Source organism: Strix aluco, chromosome 3, assembly GCF_031877795.1.
Source record: "Strix aluco isolate bStrAlu1 chromosome 3, bStrAlu1.hap1, whole genome shotgun sequence".
Taxonomy (NCBI): Eukaryota; Metazoa; Chordata; class Aves; order Strigiformes; family Strigidae; genus Strix; species Strix aluco.
Genome location: NC_133933.1, coordinates 20,638,866 through 20,657,437, shown reverse-complemented (window position 1 = coordinate 20,657,437; position 18,572 = coordinate 20,638,866). Strand labels below are relative to the sequence as shown.

At 38.9% G+C, this 18,572-nt stretch overlaps 1 protein-coding gene across 37 annotated transcripts in view; it reads right to left on the bottom strand.

Annotated features, from left to right (window-relative positions):
• Window positions 1–6,754: 6,754 nt before the first annotated feature.
• The window catches only part of NRXN1 (neurexin 1), a 736,627-nt gene continuing 724,809 nt past the window's right edge, over window positions 6,755–18,572 (bottom strand). For all 37 annotated transcript variants that reach the window (XM_074817633.1, XM_074817632.1, XM_074817635.1 and 34 more), the window contains one exon: window positions 6,755–10,113. In XM_074817633.1, the coding sequence (XP_074673734.1) occupies window positions 9,806–10,113 (308 nt within the window). In that variant the 3' untranslated portion in view covers window positions 6,755–9,805. The remainder of the gene's footprint in view (window positions 10,114–18,572) is intronic.

The window sequence follows — 18,572 nt, the reverse complement described above, 5'->3', positions numbered from 1 at the left end:
GTCCTGTTTGTACAGTCCCCATTTTCTTAGGCTGCATTATTTATTGCTGTAACATCAGGGCTTTCACATCTCACCAGTCCGCCGAACTAAAAGCAAGTTATGAAAAGCCATTAAGGACTTTGCAGAAGTACGTTATGCATCCATACCAGCCTATTGTCCATTTTAGGAAATCATTCTGTCTTCAGGATGTTTGTGCAGGGCTGCATCCTTCCTCTCAATCTGCTTTCTGTATCATTTTCTAATATACTGATTTATTTAGGATGCTAGATACTCAGGATGAAATCCTTGCTCATGCTGAAGTTAATGGCAGTTTTGCCCCAAACAGAATTTATATGAATGCCAAGTTCTGCTTTTGAGACAGGGACTTTGTTGGTGCACAAAACTGTCTGTGTAACGGTTCCCATGGATGGGTAATCACTGAAAGTTTTCGTGTGGGGAGCAGAGCAGTACAACACGCAAAGACCATGCTCACATGCATGTCTGGCAAAGCTGCCTTCCAGAAAGGCAGCATGTGAGATCAGGCACCAGACTGTTGCCACAGCTTTATTCATACACATCAAAACCTTCACCCAGAATGTGTGGTAACTCCCATCAGGACTCAGATCAGCAATAATTCTAAGTTTATTTTTTAATTTGAAGTTTCTGCAAGGTCTAAGTTAACTTAGATGATACCAAAAGCTCACTTAATATGTCCAAAAACTCTAAATTCATATTCTTATTGACAAATTGAACTGTTCTCAACTGAAACCAAACTGTGTCTGAACAAGCTTATAATAACAGGGAATGTTTCTTTCTATATTTAGCAACCAACTTTTGCTAAAATGTAATAATAAAAATAGACATCAAGATGATTTTTGGAACTTAGGCAAAACTTATAAGCAGCCACTTAAACACAAATATGGTCATTTACAAGCATTCAGATTTAGAAATCTTTTATCATCAGTCTGTATCGTCAGTCTTTGATGCCTAGCACTTAGAAATCTAAAAGAATTAATGACGACTATTCAGAATACTTGCATGAAATGTTCATAATAATATGCAGTATGCTAGAGGGAAGTGTAATCACTCTGTAGTTAAAAGCAGCAATGAAGTTTCAATCTTAATGGAAATGCCAGCTTTCCTGTCTGCAGAAGACACAAGCAAAGATCTCAAAATGTAGCCCAACTTCTTGCAGTTTCTCATGATATTTTTAATACTGACTAAATCGGGAAACTGATTACGATTAATTCCTTTACAGGAAAGAATTTATTTTGGTGAGAACTAGGTTAGAGAAGACTGTCAAAACTTTGGTTAAAAGCAGATCTGTGTTGCAAAATCTGGATGTAGGGTTTCCCAAAGACCGAGGCTGTTCAGTGCGATTCTGCCTCTCTGAGCGGTGGCCAAACCCAGCTCTGCCCCAGCCATTTCTGACAGTTCACCTACTCCATCTAGAGCTCTAGCAGTGCCAGCTTTGCTTACAGCCTCTTTCTACAAGTTAGAAATTGCACTATTGGTGATCTCAGTGTTGGTAACATGGCTTCCTCATACAGTGCCTATCTAAAAATACTTCTGTATTTATCTCAGCCTGTACAAAGGAAACAAGTCTTTCAAACCATTATTTCTTTAGGTTTAAAGAAAAGGGTGGAGGGGATGCTAGGAAGCAGGAGTAGTGGTTAAAAAGGATGATGAGGGCCAGAATTACAAAGACTCTAAGTCCTGTAAAAACATCAGGAAGGCCTTAATGTGTAGCAGCAATTTTCATTGGGGGTTGGGTGCTTCATATTAAAAATACCCTGGTTTTATTATAATGAATTGTTACAAGCATACTGGCATATAGCAATGTACAAAGGGTGTTCCAATGGGAAAGTTTTATTTAAGATCAGGAGTACAGTTCTGAAGCAACTCCAGCTGTTCTCACTTACTACACTTCAATTAACTTTACAGAACACTCTGCATGAAGGAACTGGACACTTTCCCAATTAAATAAGATGAACCCCATGAACACACCTAATGCAGCCTAGCCACTAATTGACACTCAGTCTGTAGGACCAGACTACAACTGGTTCAAAGAAAATCCTGAAATGCAACATGGAGGTCAGGTGCTCAGCATCAACTGCTTTACCCTGTAAATTTACTCTTATTGGGCCATACTTACTGGTGCAGATGTAGCCTTAATTTTGAGTCAAATGCTGCAATCCTTACTTAGACGGAGATACTAAAATAAATAAGAAACCAGTCTAGGGAATGACTGTTACATTTGTGCTGTCAGCATTTTGAAAGACTTCCCTAAAGAGAGCCTGCAGACAGGTATAAATGAGCTCCCAAACAAATTTAGCTTTCAGGAATGCTGAGCATAATCTTTCCCAAGCACCATCCAGCAACAAACTAAGATTTAAATAAATTAATTACCTGAAATTTTTCTGCTTACTATATGGCAATTTGTTGGACAGCATGAGAGAAAGCCTTACCTTTTTTTTTTTTTTTTTGGTCTTTTCTTTCACTGAAGTATGTTCTTGTCCTGTGCCTTGAACCTTACCTGGAAATCAAAGGGAAGTCAATAAAAACCCAGAAGAGAGGAAAGGAAGTAGTACTGGCCTTTAAGTTCTGCTCTGCTGTGACTCCTTGCTTTTTATTGGTTGCCAACAATGCCAGAATTTATTTGTACAATTAGCTCACACACGGTATGAAGTGTCTGGTAACTACAGCAAGCTTTGCACTCACTAGCAGGACAATCCTTCTGCCAGGTAGGATTGACAGGCAGATGTAACAAGCCTGCTACCTTTCAACGTGTAATCAGCAAGGAATAAAACACACCTGTGAGTCTGAAAAGCTGAGTAGCAGACAATGGGATGAGATTTCCCAGGGTAACTGGGGGGTCTGTTTATGTTACTATTTTATTCCTTCAGGTTTTTATATCTTCTTGTGCTGAAGCGTGTCCCTCTTCCTGTGGTTTAATAGAGCGTGTTGCTGGATCTCCCTGTCAGTCAATTTTCTGGTCCAAATCTTTGAGATCTGGTGCCCCAGAAAATTAGGGATACCTGTATTGCTGTTGGGATGGGTTTAATGCCTGTGATACGCTTTTGCTGCCTGTCCTCCTTCCCCAGGCACAGGAAGCCTGAGCTTCTGCTCTCTGGTATGAAGCACAGGCTGGCAAAGCTCTAAAGAAACACTAACTCATAAGTAAATTCCTAAACTCTCTATGCCACCACCTTTTTAAGAAACCTTTTTTGTTTTTTTCTTTGAGGGATTTGGCAGCTAAGCAAAACCTAAGTCTTTTTCAGCTTCGCTGTGCCATGAGCCCTGTGGCAAGTTCCCCATCCAGTCTTGGTTGTGAGACTCTCACAGCTGAATTTCCCCCCATTTCTGTAGTTACACCAGGCCAGGGCCTTGTCTCTTCCCTCCTCACAGCCACCAGTCCTCAGGGGGTTGTACTGGGTCCCAAAACACCATGCTTGCTGGGGTAATGTGGCTCTGAGGGCCTCAGCCCTGCCACAGCTGTGGGAGTTGCAGGAGCTCAAAAGAAGGAAAAGGAGGTGCTCATACCTCAACAGCCTTGTCTCAAGCATTGGCCAGAGAGGCCACACATGACCACACACTGGCTGGACGCTGCCCATTGTCCTCTCCTGTGGACCCAAAAATGGCCCAGGGACCACGGCATCCCACCACATGCTGACCTGCCATATTGGCAGAGTATAAAGTGAGGGCCCAGTGGGAATAAAAGCAAGGGCAGCCCACTGGGGACAACATCAGGGACCGTAAGCCCTTCCTCATGTCCTGGCCTTTGCTATCCTTCCCTGGAGCACAAGCTGAGCCTGCCCTGGTGTACAGGGCTTTCCTGTGCGCCTTGCCCAGCACCCTGCCCTCAGCTGCCATCGCTTTGCGTGGGGAGCACAAAGCTGCTGCCAAGCTCGGGTGTCTGCTGTACCCAGGGGCTGCTGCCAGGGTGAGGTGGGACCACTCATTTCTGGACCGTGTTCAGCCGCCATGTCGAAGGCCAGGGCTCTCCTGAGCAGGACGGAGGTTCCTCCCCCAGACCTGCAGCCACGTAGCTGGCTCTGAGACAGAGAGTCTGCTTTTTGTTTCATATGGCTCTGCTGTGACATGTTTTGAGAGCCACTTAATTTGTCTCACGAAGCAATCTGCTGCACTTTTCCCAGAAAATGTATTTTAATTTCAAAGGGAAAAGGAAGGTTTGTGTGGAAACAGCTGATCAGCTAGCACGCAGCAGCTGTTTGTGTAAAACCTGCCCAGTCCCCCCGACTGGAGCGTGCCTTAACAGCAACCAGGCCCCCCAGCCTGAGAATGCCAATGCAGCCGCACAGGCCATGCCTGTGTTTTGTCAGCCTGCTGCATCCCAAACTATGACTAATAGAAGTATTTTGTTATTTATCATCTGATAAATGCTTGTTGGCTTGTAATTGGACTCGCTCACAGGACACTCCAGCCAACACACCACTGGTTATTTTTGGCTGCCCAAATTCCATTTTCTTGTGTTATTTGCTGCAAGCAGATCGACATGTTCACGTTTTGATACCCATGCTGTCGGTTCCTGTGCTCGCTGACAAACAAGCTAATGACTTTATTGTTTACTGAAAGGATGTTGTTGAAAATTACTGGCCAGGATTTTCAAAGCTCTCAAGTGTTTGCCTGCATGAAATTACTGTCCTTAAAGGCAGTTTACTCATTGAGAATCCCATGCTCTTTGAAACACCTCTACCCCTTATGTCACCATGTTTTTTCTTTAAAAAACCCCAAAGTCTATCACAATTCAGCCCCACTGGAGGAGCACTGTCATATGGAAATCTGCTTGTTCTGAACAACAAATGAAGATATTTGTATGGTAGTAAGTAACTGAGAAAAGTGAGGGGCCATCCTTTATTTTCCAGAAGTCAGAGTTGATGGCTGAAGTCTGTCAAAGACCTTGAGTGGGAAGAAACCTCCAAAGTAAGCAGGTAAAGGACTGGGTGAGTTCTGGCCCTGCATCTCACAAAACCGAGCAGACCTGTATTGGTGATTCTTTTTTTCTTTTCTGGAATTTCTAGCTCAAAGCTTAACCTGTGGGGGATGCTTCTGGTTTCATGGAGAGCAGTGACCAATCAAAGGTGGAGTAGACCATCCAGACAAATCAGAGGCTGGCAGGCAAGCAATTTTATCATCCCCAAGCATTCATCAATTCATAAGTTGATTTAAATACTGTATGGATTTATCTTTCTCCCCACTCCCATGAGAGCCAGAAACATTTTAACACTGAAATACAGACTCTAACAAAGTGGGACCTTTAAAATAAAGTAAATAGCCTTCATTTCAAATAAAATTGTACTGACAATCTGGCTTACCCCAGCAAAATGCTTCCAAGCACCTCTAAACAGGAATATACTGAATTTAGAAGCAAATTTATGTAATCAGTATGGAAATCATACCTAGATACCCCATTTAAAACTGCTTTGTTGAACTCTAAAAAAGTCATATTGGAGGAATTAAGACAGTTGTCATTTACAGCCTACACGTGTGCTCTATTTCCCCTATTCTAAATTGTGTTTGTGGGGGTTGTTTAATTTTTTCTTTTTCTTCATCTTGTGAAGGTTGTTTAGCTACTTGGCCACGGTGATGATTGATTACGGAGGCCACCACTTAAAGTGGTTAGCTGATGATGGATGATGCAGGTACTGAGAGGCCATTTAGGATTCTGGTGAAAGGGAGAGCACAGTATAGATGTAAGCAAAAAATGAACAAATACAGTGTAGAATTAAAAAGTGTGTAATTAAATGTGGGGTTTTCTGTAGTAGAACAAAAATCACTATTGTTATAGCTCCTTTAAATGTGTATAAAGCATTTTCCTAAATGGAATAATCAGTATTCAGTATTTATTTAAAAACACACACACACACAAAAGTACTAATCCCAGTATAAAGCAGTTTAGAATGTAAGTTTAACTATAAACTGGTTTATACCAATGGAAGATAGGGGCTGTTTTCTCCAGATATTCCTAAACTTAAACTATCTAAAACACTTCAGTCTGTACCTAATTAAGCAGATGAGTAAATCCCATTGAAGTCAAAGAAGCTACTGATGTGATTAAAGAAGATACATACTTAAATTCTATTTAGAGTTTAGATCCAAAAGCTTAACGCCATCCCCATTCAGCAATACATTTAGGCAACTTTAGACACTTGCTTAAATCAATAGGATTAGATGTTTGCTTGAAGTTACCCATGAATTTAAATGTCATGCTAAATAGCAAAGTACTTATGTAATGGATTAGCTCCGGTTGAAATTTTGTAATTATTATCTAGGAATGTTTTTAAGGACTTGAAATACTTTCATTTTTCCATTATTTTTTAAACCAACTTCTAGACAAGAGAAAATACTTTCAGTTTTAAATTTTCATCCCATTACCTCACCTTCTGCCATCTTCTTTCCACCAGAAAAAAAGTGGCAGAAAAAGAAAGGAATTCTTTTTTCATTTATAGGGGAAGGGGAACATCAAGCTTTAATTTCTTGATTTTTTTAAAAAATAAAAGCTAGAAAATTTCAAAGGAAGTAATGCTATGCAAAATCAAACAATGCATTAATGTAATTCATATTTTTCTAACTGGGCCAGTTGAACACCAGACTTGTAGAAGGTTTTCACTTATGTGTACAAAGAGCTCTGAGGTCACTTTTTCCTGACATGAATGTCTGTAACTTCATACCAATTTACCATTTTTGTTTTTTTTACCACTTTAAGATGAACAGGTACTCCAGATATAAGAGCCAGAGAAGAAACAAGCCATCATTTGTATTAAGAAACATTTTTATTAACAAAACAGTAAATTCCACTTGCTTAGCATTTCCAATATAATGAATAAATTGGCCTTGCAACAAATAAAAAAATCGTAAATATCTATCACAGAAAGCACTATAAGGTTAGGGGCATTGGGCCTCTCTTCGATGTCTTAGGGTTGAAAGTTTCACACGTTATTTAGTGTTTTGTTAAAAAAGGCAACACAATACAGTCATAGAAATGAAGCCATCTCAGTCAAACAAATTAGGTTATTATAGAGAAAGGATCCAATTTTATGTTAGGTAGTTGGTTTATGTCTGTTTGTTTGTTGTTGCTGCTGTTTTTAAACAAAAGGAATTTTAAATCCACTTGCTGGCACTTCTGATACATCCATATTTGTTTTTTGTTAAATTATGAAATTAAAGAGGAAAAAGGAGAACCTTCAGAGTGTTAAAATTGTGTTTGCTTATTATAGTAGTAGCAGACCTTTTTTCCTTGATGTATGGATTTAGTTAAAGATTAATCTACCAAACTGCCTGGAAATTGACCTGACCATGCTATTTCATTAATGCAGTCAATACCAAGCAGAAAAGACCATTTCATCTCACCCAAACCATATTTTGTCATGTCCAGTCTCCTGTCATCAGATTATTCTTGTTCTTCTCTGTATCTTCAAGCACTGAAATCTGAACACCACCTGGCTTTCAACTTCTTCTTTCCCCCCTCCAGCTGAAGTCTCTTGCTTCCAGCAGTGACCTCCAGTATACCTGACCCTGCTGTTCCCTGAGTACAGCTGTCTTGTGAAGGTGGGAGAAATTATGAATGCCACAGGTGAGCAATCTAAGAAATGAACATCAGATTGATTTTGTGAACCTGTTCTCATTTTTGTGTAAAGGTTAATGAAAATTAAAAATCGTTTTACAAATGCGACATGACACACCTCGACGTGGTTGGCAACCTTCAAGAGAGGTGTTTTCATGTCAGCTACATGTATTTTTAAAGTGCTCTGACTCCCAGATAGATAGCTGTACCAGTTTCCAGCCTTTTTCATCAGCTACAGTGAATAACACACAACAAAACGTTTTGTGCCTGCTGTTTAAAGCTAATTTTAAATTCCTCCTTCATGTCTGTAAAGTGTGAACATCTATATCCCTCCCAGGAGGCCTTCCAATGATTTGGTTGATTTCTATTGAACTACCCCCTTTCTGTCTAATGTATTCCCTTTGAACTTCCATGTAAATAAAAGGTTACGCTATGATTTATTGCTGTGAACCTAATGAAATAATACTAGAAAAAAACCTTAACATGTAAATTACAGCATTATATTTAATATGTTTAACTAAAATGCATTAATGTTTTATATATGCAGAAAAAGCTATGTGTTACTTTAAAACATGATGAACTTATATTTTTCTGGTTATGATGTCTTGCAATACTACACAATCAACTTAGCTAAAAATACTTTTTCATATGTCAAAATGCCCACCATTGAAAAATACTATCGTGCACCTCAAGATTATTTCCTTTTTGGAGAAAGGGGTAAATTCTACAGTAGAATCAGCCTGGATAATTAAAATGGGTCTTTTAAGATCTTTTACCACCCAATGCCGCAGTAAGCTGTCGTTCATGTAACTGAATGCCAGATAAACACTATATGATACTTCCTAAGATTTTCAAGAAACTCATCATTCCCATAATTTCTTAAGAACAAGGTTTCTGCAAGGCAAACCATGCTCTCCAATAGTGAAGCTTTGACTGGAAGCCAAAGGCCAGTTTAAGTCACTATATATTTAGCTAATTAATGAATGTGTATTTCTAGGAAAATTGGCCATTCTGATCAACTTCATTGATGCATATCAGGAGCAAGAGATGGGGATAGGAGGGAGAAGACAAATTACAGTAGAGATATAGTTTTGCTTTCTAGTCCACTTCTTTCATACAAACTACTAAAACTTAATTGCAACAGAATAGAGGCTGTACAGGTAAGAAAAAAATTAGCTGACTCTTATATACATTCATACACATCCCCCTTAGTATAACCACTACACTGTAAATTAAAAAAAAAAAAAAAAAAAGGGGAAGAAGTCTGGGACAATTTATAATGGCTGCAAAAAAACTGAAGTATGTCTGTTGCTCCAGATGTCATAAAACTCTCTATACCTAGCAACACTTATAACATTGAGTTTACCAAAAATGGCTGAAGAGCAGATATAGTTTGCATTTTCTATACAACAGGCTATAAAACATCACTTATCACAGTCCAGAAAGCACATATAGATGTGTTTTTATATAAACATATGTAATAACATATTAAGCGTGCATGAAAATTTCCCAATGATTGCATCTATGCCCTCTTGTTTGTTTTTTTCTTTTTTTTTTTTTTTGTGGAAATGTGCCTTATATTCCAGATTTTTGTTTTTGTTTTTGAAAATAAGGCCTCCGTACTATTTTCCTCACAACCAGAAAGGGGCTTTTTGAAAGTATTTCTACGTAAGTCTTCAGAAAAGCCAGCACTTTGTTTCAAATGCAAGTTTCCAATCACTGCTTCACTGCACCAGACGGCAAACTCTTTATGTTTGCTTGTTGAGTCACCATATATAATGACAGTCTTCTCTGACAATAAGACTAACTTACTTCTCAAGAAAGCGCTAGCACTTTGGCTAAATCCAGAATCATAGGTAGCTTCTTTTTTCTTTTTTTTTCCTGTTTTGTTTTTTTAATTTGTTTTGTTTCATATTGTGCCTTGATGTTGTAGTAATACTCCTTGCTTTATGAATGCGTGGTGTCATCATTGTCTTTCAGAAATGTTCCAGCAACATAAAGACAGGCAGAGTAAATGAAAACACTGTGGATGTTAGGGAATTTATCAGCTCCTGTTTCTGAAAAACAAGAGCATGAAATGCTTGTTTTTAAAAACAGTCTTTCCTTTCTGATTGCATTCCCTGTCTTTTTTGTTTGTTTGTTTTTGAATGTGCTTCATAAAAAGTAAAGTAAATAAGTTTGTATTATGTCTCAGATAAAATGAAGACTATTTCTATACAAGCGTTCTTTTAGATGTTGAGATCAGACATAGTACTCCTTATCCTTATTTTTCTTGTTTTTGTTGGAACTTTTAGCGCTGTTGGGCTGTTTTTCCTTGATCACAGCCCCATTGGATTGTGCTGAGTTACTGATGTAGTTTCGACTCTCATCTACATGATACGATCCTTCGTCTCGATTCCTGTACTTGTACATAGCATACAGGAGAATGAGGATACACAGCGCCGCTGCTGCCACGATCCCAACTACCATGCCTGTTGTGCTGCTGGATTCACGAATCACCTCGGACGAGCCAGGGTACTCCCTTCCTCCTCCTGCCCTGGTAGGATTTGCTGTAGGTAGATAATGAAATAAGGGAGAGGTTATTACTGAGTTTGCACATTGAGGAATTACTCATATCTACCTGCTACAAACATGCATCTTTCTAATTGCCCTCACTAGGTCAGGACTGCCTATCAATGTACTCTACCGGTCCAAAAACTTTTAGGTTTGCAGCCCATTCCATTTTCATGTCTGTCAGCATAAGTAAACAGGCTTTTAAACAAGGAAAAGGACAGCAAGAAAATCTCATTTTAGCTTTCAAAATTATAATTTCTGCAAATGCTGTTATTAAGCAAAGAGTACCTAAATAATCTGAAGTAACAGGCATGCCACAATTTAAATGCCAGAACATGAACATCTGTGAGGAAAGGATTTCCCTCTTCCACTCCCTCCCTCTTTCTTTCTCTCCTCTGTAAAGAACAAGTGACCTATAGTACTAATTGAGAAGACAGTGATGATAAGCCAGACTACCAAACAGAATGGGGAAAAAAATCAAAATTCCCCCAGTAATAAATGATAGCAGCCAGTAAGCTGGCTACAAATAAGGTATCCTCAGCTCTCCTTTAGACTTCCCTCAGCAAGCATCTCAACTTCTCCTCTCCTTCTAACATTTTTTTCCAAATCAATTGTATTTACTTTTATTACTTTTAGAGAGCTATCCAACCCTACCTTCTCTTTTCTAATTCAGAGAGTCCTCCTTGAACGGGGCTACACTTCAGAACACTTTTTCACTCAACTTCTCCCATTCCCTCTTTCTGTCATTGACACCATTACCAGACATTCCCTCAAGCAATGCTTTATGCCCAGAAAAAAAATTTCCAATTGCACAAAGCAAGGGCTCAGCCTTCTAAGAACCCACCTCTCAGGCCAGACTCTAGTCTTTTCAGTTACGGTACGAACTGAACTGACCTATGTCTGAAGACTGTAAAATCTTCTTGGTAGGAACTATTATATTGTCTGGCACATTTTGTCCCCTTGCACAGCCATGTGGAATGAAAGCCTGATTCCAGGAGGAATTTCTAGGTTAAATGCTCACAGGACACACAATGCTTATGCATGTCCTCTGATCTTTCTTTATTGCATTTTGCAGGAGAAGAGGCAGATCTTTGTATAGAATCGCTTTAAGTGGCAATAGCTGAGATGGATCTTCTTCTGTAACTTAGTAAGCGTCATAGACAAAAATGAAGTGACCTGGGTCTATGCAATATTCCTCTGATTATACCAGCATTTCCAAACTTCTGAGAGGCCGTGTACTCTCAGCACTGCCAGCCTTGGCTGAGCCCAGGAGCAAGAAAAGAGCAGTGAGTGAACCAGGGTTTCCCACCAAGCAGCGCAGAACACTCTCATTAAGCATCCAGGCTGGCTTATAGAAACCACATTTTAAATCATTATGCATGGCTAAAAATGCAGTCAGTAAAATATAAATGTTAACTAAGAGTATTATTAAACACTAGTTTTACAATATATTCATTATGTTAGCTCTAACAGACCTTGCCTACAACTAGCATTTTATTGAAGTGTACTAGAGAAGCATCTTGCTCAAGGTGCATGAAGGCACACTATGCCCCACAGTCACTTTTTTTGCACTGTAAAGACGTAATAGGAAGATGATGATTTTAAGGATGCTTAAAGATTTTAAGGGTACATTAAAGGTAAAGCCACTCAAACTATCAACACTGGTCAAAAACTGCAACAAGTTTGGACAACCAGAATTAAAAGCAGCCACCAGCTACAGACATCTACAATTGACCTATGAATAATAAAACACCACAAAAAAGCCAAAAACCCTCAAAAGAACTAAGTTCCCTCCCTACCTTGGTATTACTCATCATTTATTTATTGGTGATTTGTGTTCCTACTGTTGAAACACCACTTTCTGGGAGTTATCCCACATAGGCTTAAAGAAGGTGACATTTTAATTGGCTGAAAGAACAGAGGCACCACGGTAAGACTCAAGAAAACTGTCATTTGTGTCAAATAGTATTTTAACTTTTTTTTTTTCGCCCCCTCTCAAAGTTGTTACAAGTTGGTACAATTGGTATTTTCTATGACTACACAAGATATCTTGAAGTTTCGCTTCAGAAGGCTCGAAGACTTTTTCTCATTTCAGAGTAGACGTCACCCTACTAAGAAATGTGGTCTGTCCCAAAGTAGTCAGTGACTGTTTAGATCCTGTTTCTTCATTGTACCTATTGCAGAAAATGGAAATTCTTTTACACATAAGGTGTCATTTATTGTTTTACATGAGACAATGCACTGTTGCAGAATAAAGGCTCCTGAGTATTTCCATAGCAAATGAAAACGAGACAAAGTCTTACCTTACTGTATGCAATTTCAGGAAATTAATTTCTGTCTGAGAAATAATAGAAGCAACTGAATAAACTCTGTCAATACCTGATACACTAACAGCTGCTCTTTCTCTTTAAATTACAGACGTTTGGGCCAAATGCCATCAACTAACTTTACAATTAATGTCTACTAAATGACACTTAGCAGCTTGCTCAGAGGAAAACATTCTTTTAACATTGCAACCTAAAAAAAACATGTAAGGAATATTTTTCAATGTTACCTAAGCTCCTGCCTTTCACTTGATGGCATCCTTTTATTTTTAAGAATGTTTTCGCAATTATCTCATTTATCCCATCTGTCTGAGGAATATTCAACCACTACATTAATGTTATTTAAACTTATAACATTTTCAAAGCATCTGTTGTTACATTTGTTTGGACTTCAGTAAAAGGAGCAGTTCAGCAAGGGAAATGACTTCTTGCTATTTTTTCTTCCATTTACATTAAAATATGCTTTTAACCTAGCAGGGCCTCTCAAGACAAATGAAGGAGGAGGAAATAAGAGGAAAGTTTTACAAAGCACATGGGTTTGTCTGGGAGCATTTTAGGCAGGAAAGGCTAATGGAGCACGTGCTAAAGCAAGTGTCCTATTCTGAGACAAGGAGGAAAAGGCCACTGGGGAAAGGCCAGCCTACACTTCTGAAATCTATGTAAATGAAGAAATCCCCATCCATAACATCCCTAAAACAGCTGCCTTCTATTTAAGTAGGACCCTTATTTCACTAAGACCGGAGTACCCAAGCGGAATTTACCTGGATTTTTTTTCCCCGCAAGATAGCAACTATTGCAAGGGACAACAGATGATCTCAATGGAGAGCAAGTGAAGATTATAAGGTTACAGAAACCTTGGTCCTTGCTTCACAGCTCTGAGAAACACATGATGCAGTTTTCTTCCCAGCACCTTGGTAGCTGAACCAGGCAGAGTCATTGGCTCCTGGTACAGCTGCAGAGGTACGTCTATTGGTAAATCTTGTCTGCTACTCAGTGTAGTCTCTTAGTGTCTGCAGCATCAAAAATATACTAACTTCATCCCGGATAAAGTTTGAATGAGAAGCGAAATACCTTATAGGTGAATGTTAAGATTAAACGTCATAAAAATGACCCTCATTTTTAAGAATAAAAAGTAATCTCAAAAAAATCCAGAAACAATCTATAGTAAGTTGAGGATGGTTTGGTTAGGAACAAGAGAAAATCATAAAGACTGTGATCATGCTCAGACCATGCCATAACAGTGAAAGGAAATAAAAGTCATCTTGTGGTGCAATGATCCCTTCTTAAAACAACTCCTCTGATGCACAACTCTTCCTCTGAACAGCATAAAACCAGCCTTTTTGGATTGCCTCAAAGACCAGCTTAGAAGAGACCGATTTTTACAAGCCTCTTCTACCACTTATGAAAAACTTTCCATGAAATAATAGCAATTGAGCACAGTTTTACATTGTGTAATAATGGATTAGAAAGTTATTATTCTTGACTGTATTTCTAAGTGGTTTAAAATTTAGAGGGAAAAATCTGACTATTTTCAGTGCCCAGTTTTCATTAATACTGTGAAAAGAAAATTGGAATTGCAGGCTCCCGTGGTGTTTGTGAATTGAAATTAGCAGACTTAAAAACAAAACAAAAAACCCAACAAAAGGACCCCAAACCTGTTTTCTTTACATTTATGCGTTCCCACAAACTGTGAATATGAAATTACTCACAAGACAAGAATGTTTAAGTACTGCATTTGCAATGAGGCATAAAGGCAGTTATTTACAGGACACATATTAATTTTCACTCTGTGTGCTATCATTGTAGACCTGTTTGTGGTCGACTTTCTGTAGCATTGTTGGATTCTGGTGAACTGGTTTCTGAGCTCACTGCAATTTCAACATCTCATTACAATGAATACATATGAAAAACAAACCTCAGTGCTTCCTCTGCTGAACCGGTGAGATAGATGCACCCCAGTTGCAAAACCAGGATGAGGATCTGCCGTAAAGTTGTGCAGAAGACTAACCTCAAACCCACCCTGGTCTGAATACAGAGGTATCTCAGCCTGTTCCCTTCCTACCCAGCCTCAAGTTGCTCTTGAGGGGAGGCAAGAACTGGCTCCCCAGGGGATGTCCATCAATGACTGAGCTGCCATGGGAGGGAATGAGTATGAGGTGGCTGCTATAGCTCAGTGACACACTTTCATCAGACTTGGAACAGTCTATATCCATGTGAGAGTTACCACAAAACTAGCTGCATTGCCGAACACACATTCACGCTCCGTGATCATAATGGGGTCATGATTTACAGAGACCGGGATCAGAGGGCTGCACACACACCACACTGTGATGTGGTGGAGAGGTGTGGTGCTTATGAGGAGAGTAGCTACATTTGCCATCTTGAACTCACATCACTGCATTTGTTCTAAGAAATCTGTCAGACACTGAGTTTGAGGGAGCAAGACAATAACCTACTTTCAAATGTGTTTAAGAGAAAATTCTTAAGGTATCTGTTCTACTCAAACCCAGGTTCTCCCTATAAATTGAAATTTCGAAGGTTCTCAGGAAGGAAAGATATAATGTGTTAAAATACCTTTAAAGTGACATTAACTAACTCAGCTAGTCATGGAAATAATCTAGCAGTGAAACACCATCCATTGCTAAAAAGGTTGTTTTGCTAAGAAGCTAAACATTGTCTCTGCACAGAATAGAGTGCTTATTTCCAAGTGCAATGATTTGCCATATATTAACTTCAAATCATTTACAAATCCTAACAACTCCTTAGGACTGCAGGTTTTGCAAGTAAAGTTTTTTTTACCGTGGTTGAGAGGTGGAAAGGTTATTGTCTCAATCTTTTTTAAATGTCAACATAAGTCTAAAGGGAGATAGGTTAGTTGGTAGCACAGCGCCAATTGATAGAGCATACCAAATCAATGGGTTTTATAAGTTAATATGCTCTGCAGAGCTGAGGGGAATATTTCACACAGTTTAATAAGAAGCTTTTGGAAAACATTTTCCACAAAACTAAATTTAGTTTTAGACAAAATGGAAAATGTAAACCAATATACCACTTAATATTTTTAGCAGTCTTCATCCCTGCGCTCTTACCCTTTTTATTAGTATATTTTAACATTTTCATTTGTACTGCTCCTCTTTTAGTACTCCTTCCCTCCGAATATGGATCCTTTCTCTTTTTACCAGTTCAGCTGTCAGTCCTACCTGTCCCCACATTCACCTTTGCGCTTGCGCTTCTTTCTTTTCCACATTAAGTAATCTGTCTTGGTTTTGTGTGTTTTCTGGAAAATCTTTGGAAATTTGTTACTTTGCTTCAGAAATTTTGACTGATCAGCAGAGTCAGTGGGTAGTCTAAAATTTAAATTGAAATATTCCTAAATGGGAAAAAATTTAAATGCTTTTGCAAATAAGGTAACATAGGGAAGACAAATCACAAATATTATATTACTGATAGCATGTTTTCAAGCTAGAACTAAGCTGCTGTAATTGTGGGGAACCAGTTCAGACAGCTAAACCAGTATCTTTTGCTGTTAGTTCCCTGAAGCTCTAGCTCCCTGAAGACTCAAGTGAACACCAGTGTTATGACAAGAAAAGGACAGGGACACTGAAAACATAAATTTTTGGTGGCAGCTAACTGTAAGATTGGCTTCGTTGTACCAAAAACTTCCAGTGTTAGCAACGGTGACATTTGGGCCCCACAGAACATACTGAAATCTTTGCTACTGAGCTTCGCAGGACCAAGGTTTCATTGTTTGTTATTTTTATCATTATAACCTCATTTTAACAAAGCAAAAAAAACCCCAAACCACCTAATCTAGGAACCAGTTTTCTGCAAGAGAACACCAACATGTAGTTGTAAAGAGTGAGTAATCTGATGGCTTGTCCTGCAGAGCAAGGAGTGATTCTTACTCATGAAATGAGCTGGAGGTGCAGACACCCACCCATCTTTGCAACTGTGGGTGATTCCCTGACTGTCTTCCTTCACTAAGCAGCTACTACATGAACATATAAATGTCTGTGCCACAAACGTTATATACATGGCTTGAATGTTGGAGCTGAAAGCACACTGCATTCAATTTGCTCTAAATACTATCATCAAGTCAGATCCATTACTGACAAAGTTGATAATATGCCTGGGAAAAGAAGGGGCCAGGCTTCAAGACATCCAGAATATACATGCACACACACTGAAAATGCGACCGCTACAAATACCAAACTACACCCGCTAAACAACGGCTTGGATACAACTTGCAGGTATAGCTACACTTGTTCAGCCTGAATCGTATTACTGCCAAGACCTTATATGCTTCTCCGGGGTGGGGGAAGAGAAAGATAAATGGACTTCAAGACTGATATAAATTACACTTGATGTAATCAGTGTTCTTTTTTTCATGATAAAATTATTAAAATGAATAAGACTGCCTTTTTTTTCTTTGCTTCTCGCATCATAGTCTATAAAACAATTCTGGTGTCTCTGATGTTAGCACAAGGAAAAAAGTTTGAGATACCTGTAAAGCTTTGTCTTATTTTGGAATATGATTCTGATGTTCTTGCCGTTTTCATCTTTCCTTTTATTTATCCCTTTACTGTAACTTTTTAAAGGGTATATTCACAACGTGTGCTGTATCTCGATCAGAATCTACTGTTTAAGCCAGTTTACATTTAAACTGTCAAAGTCCCAAATCTAGACCTTAGCTCTTAACTTCAGGAGAAGTGCTGGTTTTGAAACATATGGGCCAGAATAGCATGTCAACACAGCAGAACAAGGTTTCATTCAGGTCTTTATACAGTTAGAAGGACATAGCCTAAGGTTAGACTATTTCAGGTACATGCATCCTCATTATAGGTTACTTTTGCCTTGAATTTTTTCTGCTTCCATTTATGAACAATATCCATAGAGAATACCTAGTTCTCAAACTTGTCAGCATTCACCTGCCACTTTGAAGGCTGTCAAACGACTAGTCACACACTAAAAAACCCCAATGTTTCCACAGAGGTTTCAATTAGGTGTTAGCAAGTGGCTGAAAATTAGCAGCAACGGTCCTCCTACCAGGTATGCAAGAAATAATGAAAATTCATGCTGTACTGATCACTAGAAAACACCAGCAAATGTTTACCGTTTGCCCTTATCTCCTTTGCCTGTCAGCGAGGTAAGCAACCCTGTTCAGTGCCAGCAGTCTGTTAACATGCTTATTAGTTGATAAGCTGCAGCTGGCATATGCCAACTACTTTGTAACACCATATTAATGGAATTTATCAGGTATTGCAAATGGTTAGCTAGAAGCACAATGGTTTGCTTGCATACCTGTAATTCCCCTGTTTAAATGCAGAAAAACTGAGCTGCAAAAGAGCACTGGAATAGACAGTGCCCTGTGTCATTTAATTCAGAGAGGCAAAGCACTGGCCTCTGCCCTGTGTCCTGCACGCAGTGCAGCCAGCTTCCCACTTCCTTAGCAAAACTGTATTTTCCCTGTTTGCTAGGGGTGGCTGCCTCAGATTCCTGTCTTTCTGTCTGGTCCTTCCTCCAAATAGTAGCGAGGTAAAGCGAATTTCCTATAGAATTTTAAGGACCTGATTTAACATCATATTGTTCAAATTTTCTCTGAGAAAACCTTAGCATAGAGGTTGAGCATTACAATGTTAATTCAGGCCAGTATTTTGGCTATAAACCTTTTCATACCTTTGCAAAATATTGTCTTTCTTCTGCTACCTGGTCCATAAAAACAAGGATGATAAATAATCCTGAGAAAAAGGGGTTTTTTTCCACAAAAAAAGAGGAAATTCAATGCATATGCATTACAAAGTGACAAGAAATAGTTTCAGTATTGCTAGCTTCCACAATACAGTATGCAAGAAAATATATGCACTAGATGTAGCAAATCAAACCGGAATGAAGCGTAGCTCAAGGAACACAATGGCCTTGCATTAACCAAGGCACCAGTAGCACATCGTCTAATTTCAAACAAACTAGAACAACTCATTTATTTATTTCAACAATCTATGTGCAGTCTTGATCCTAAGCGTAAGCTTGATTCAAAGGACCAATTTTTAGGATTATACACTTTAATTTAGGATTTTTAAGCAGACCGCCATGAAAATTAATGGAACCGTTTCCAGATTCAGTGAGCTATTTAC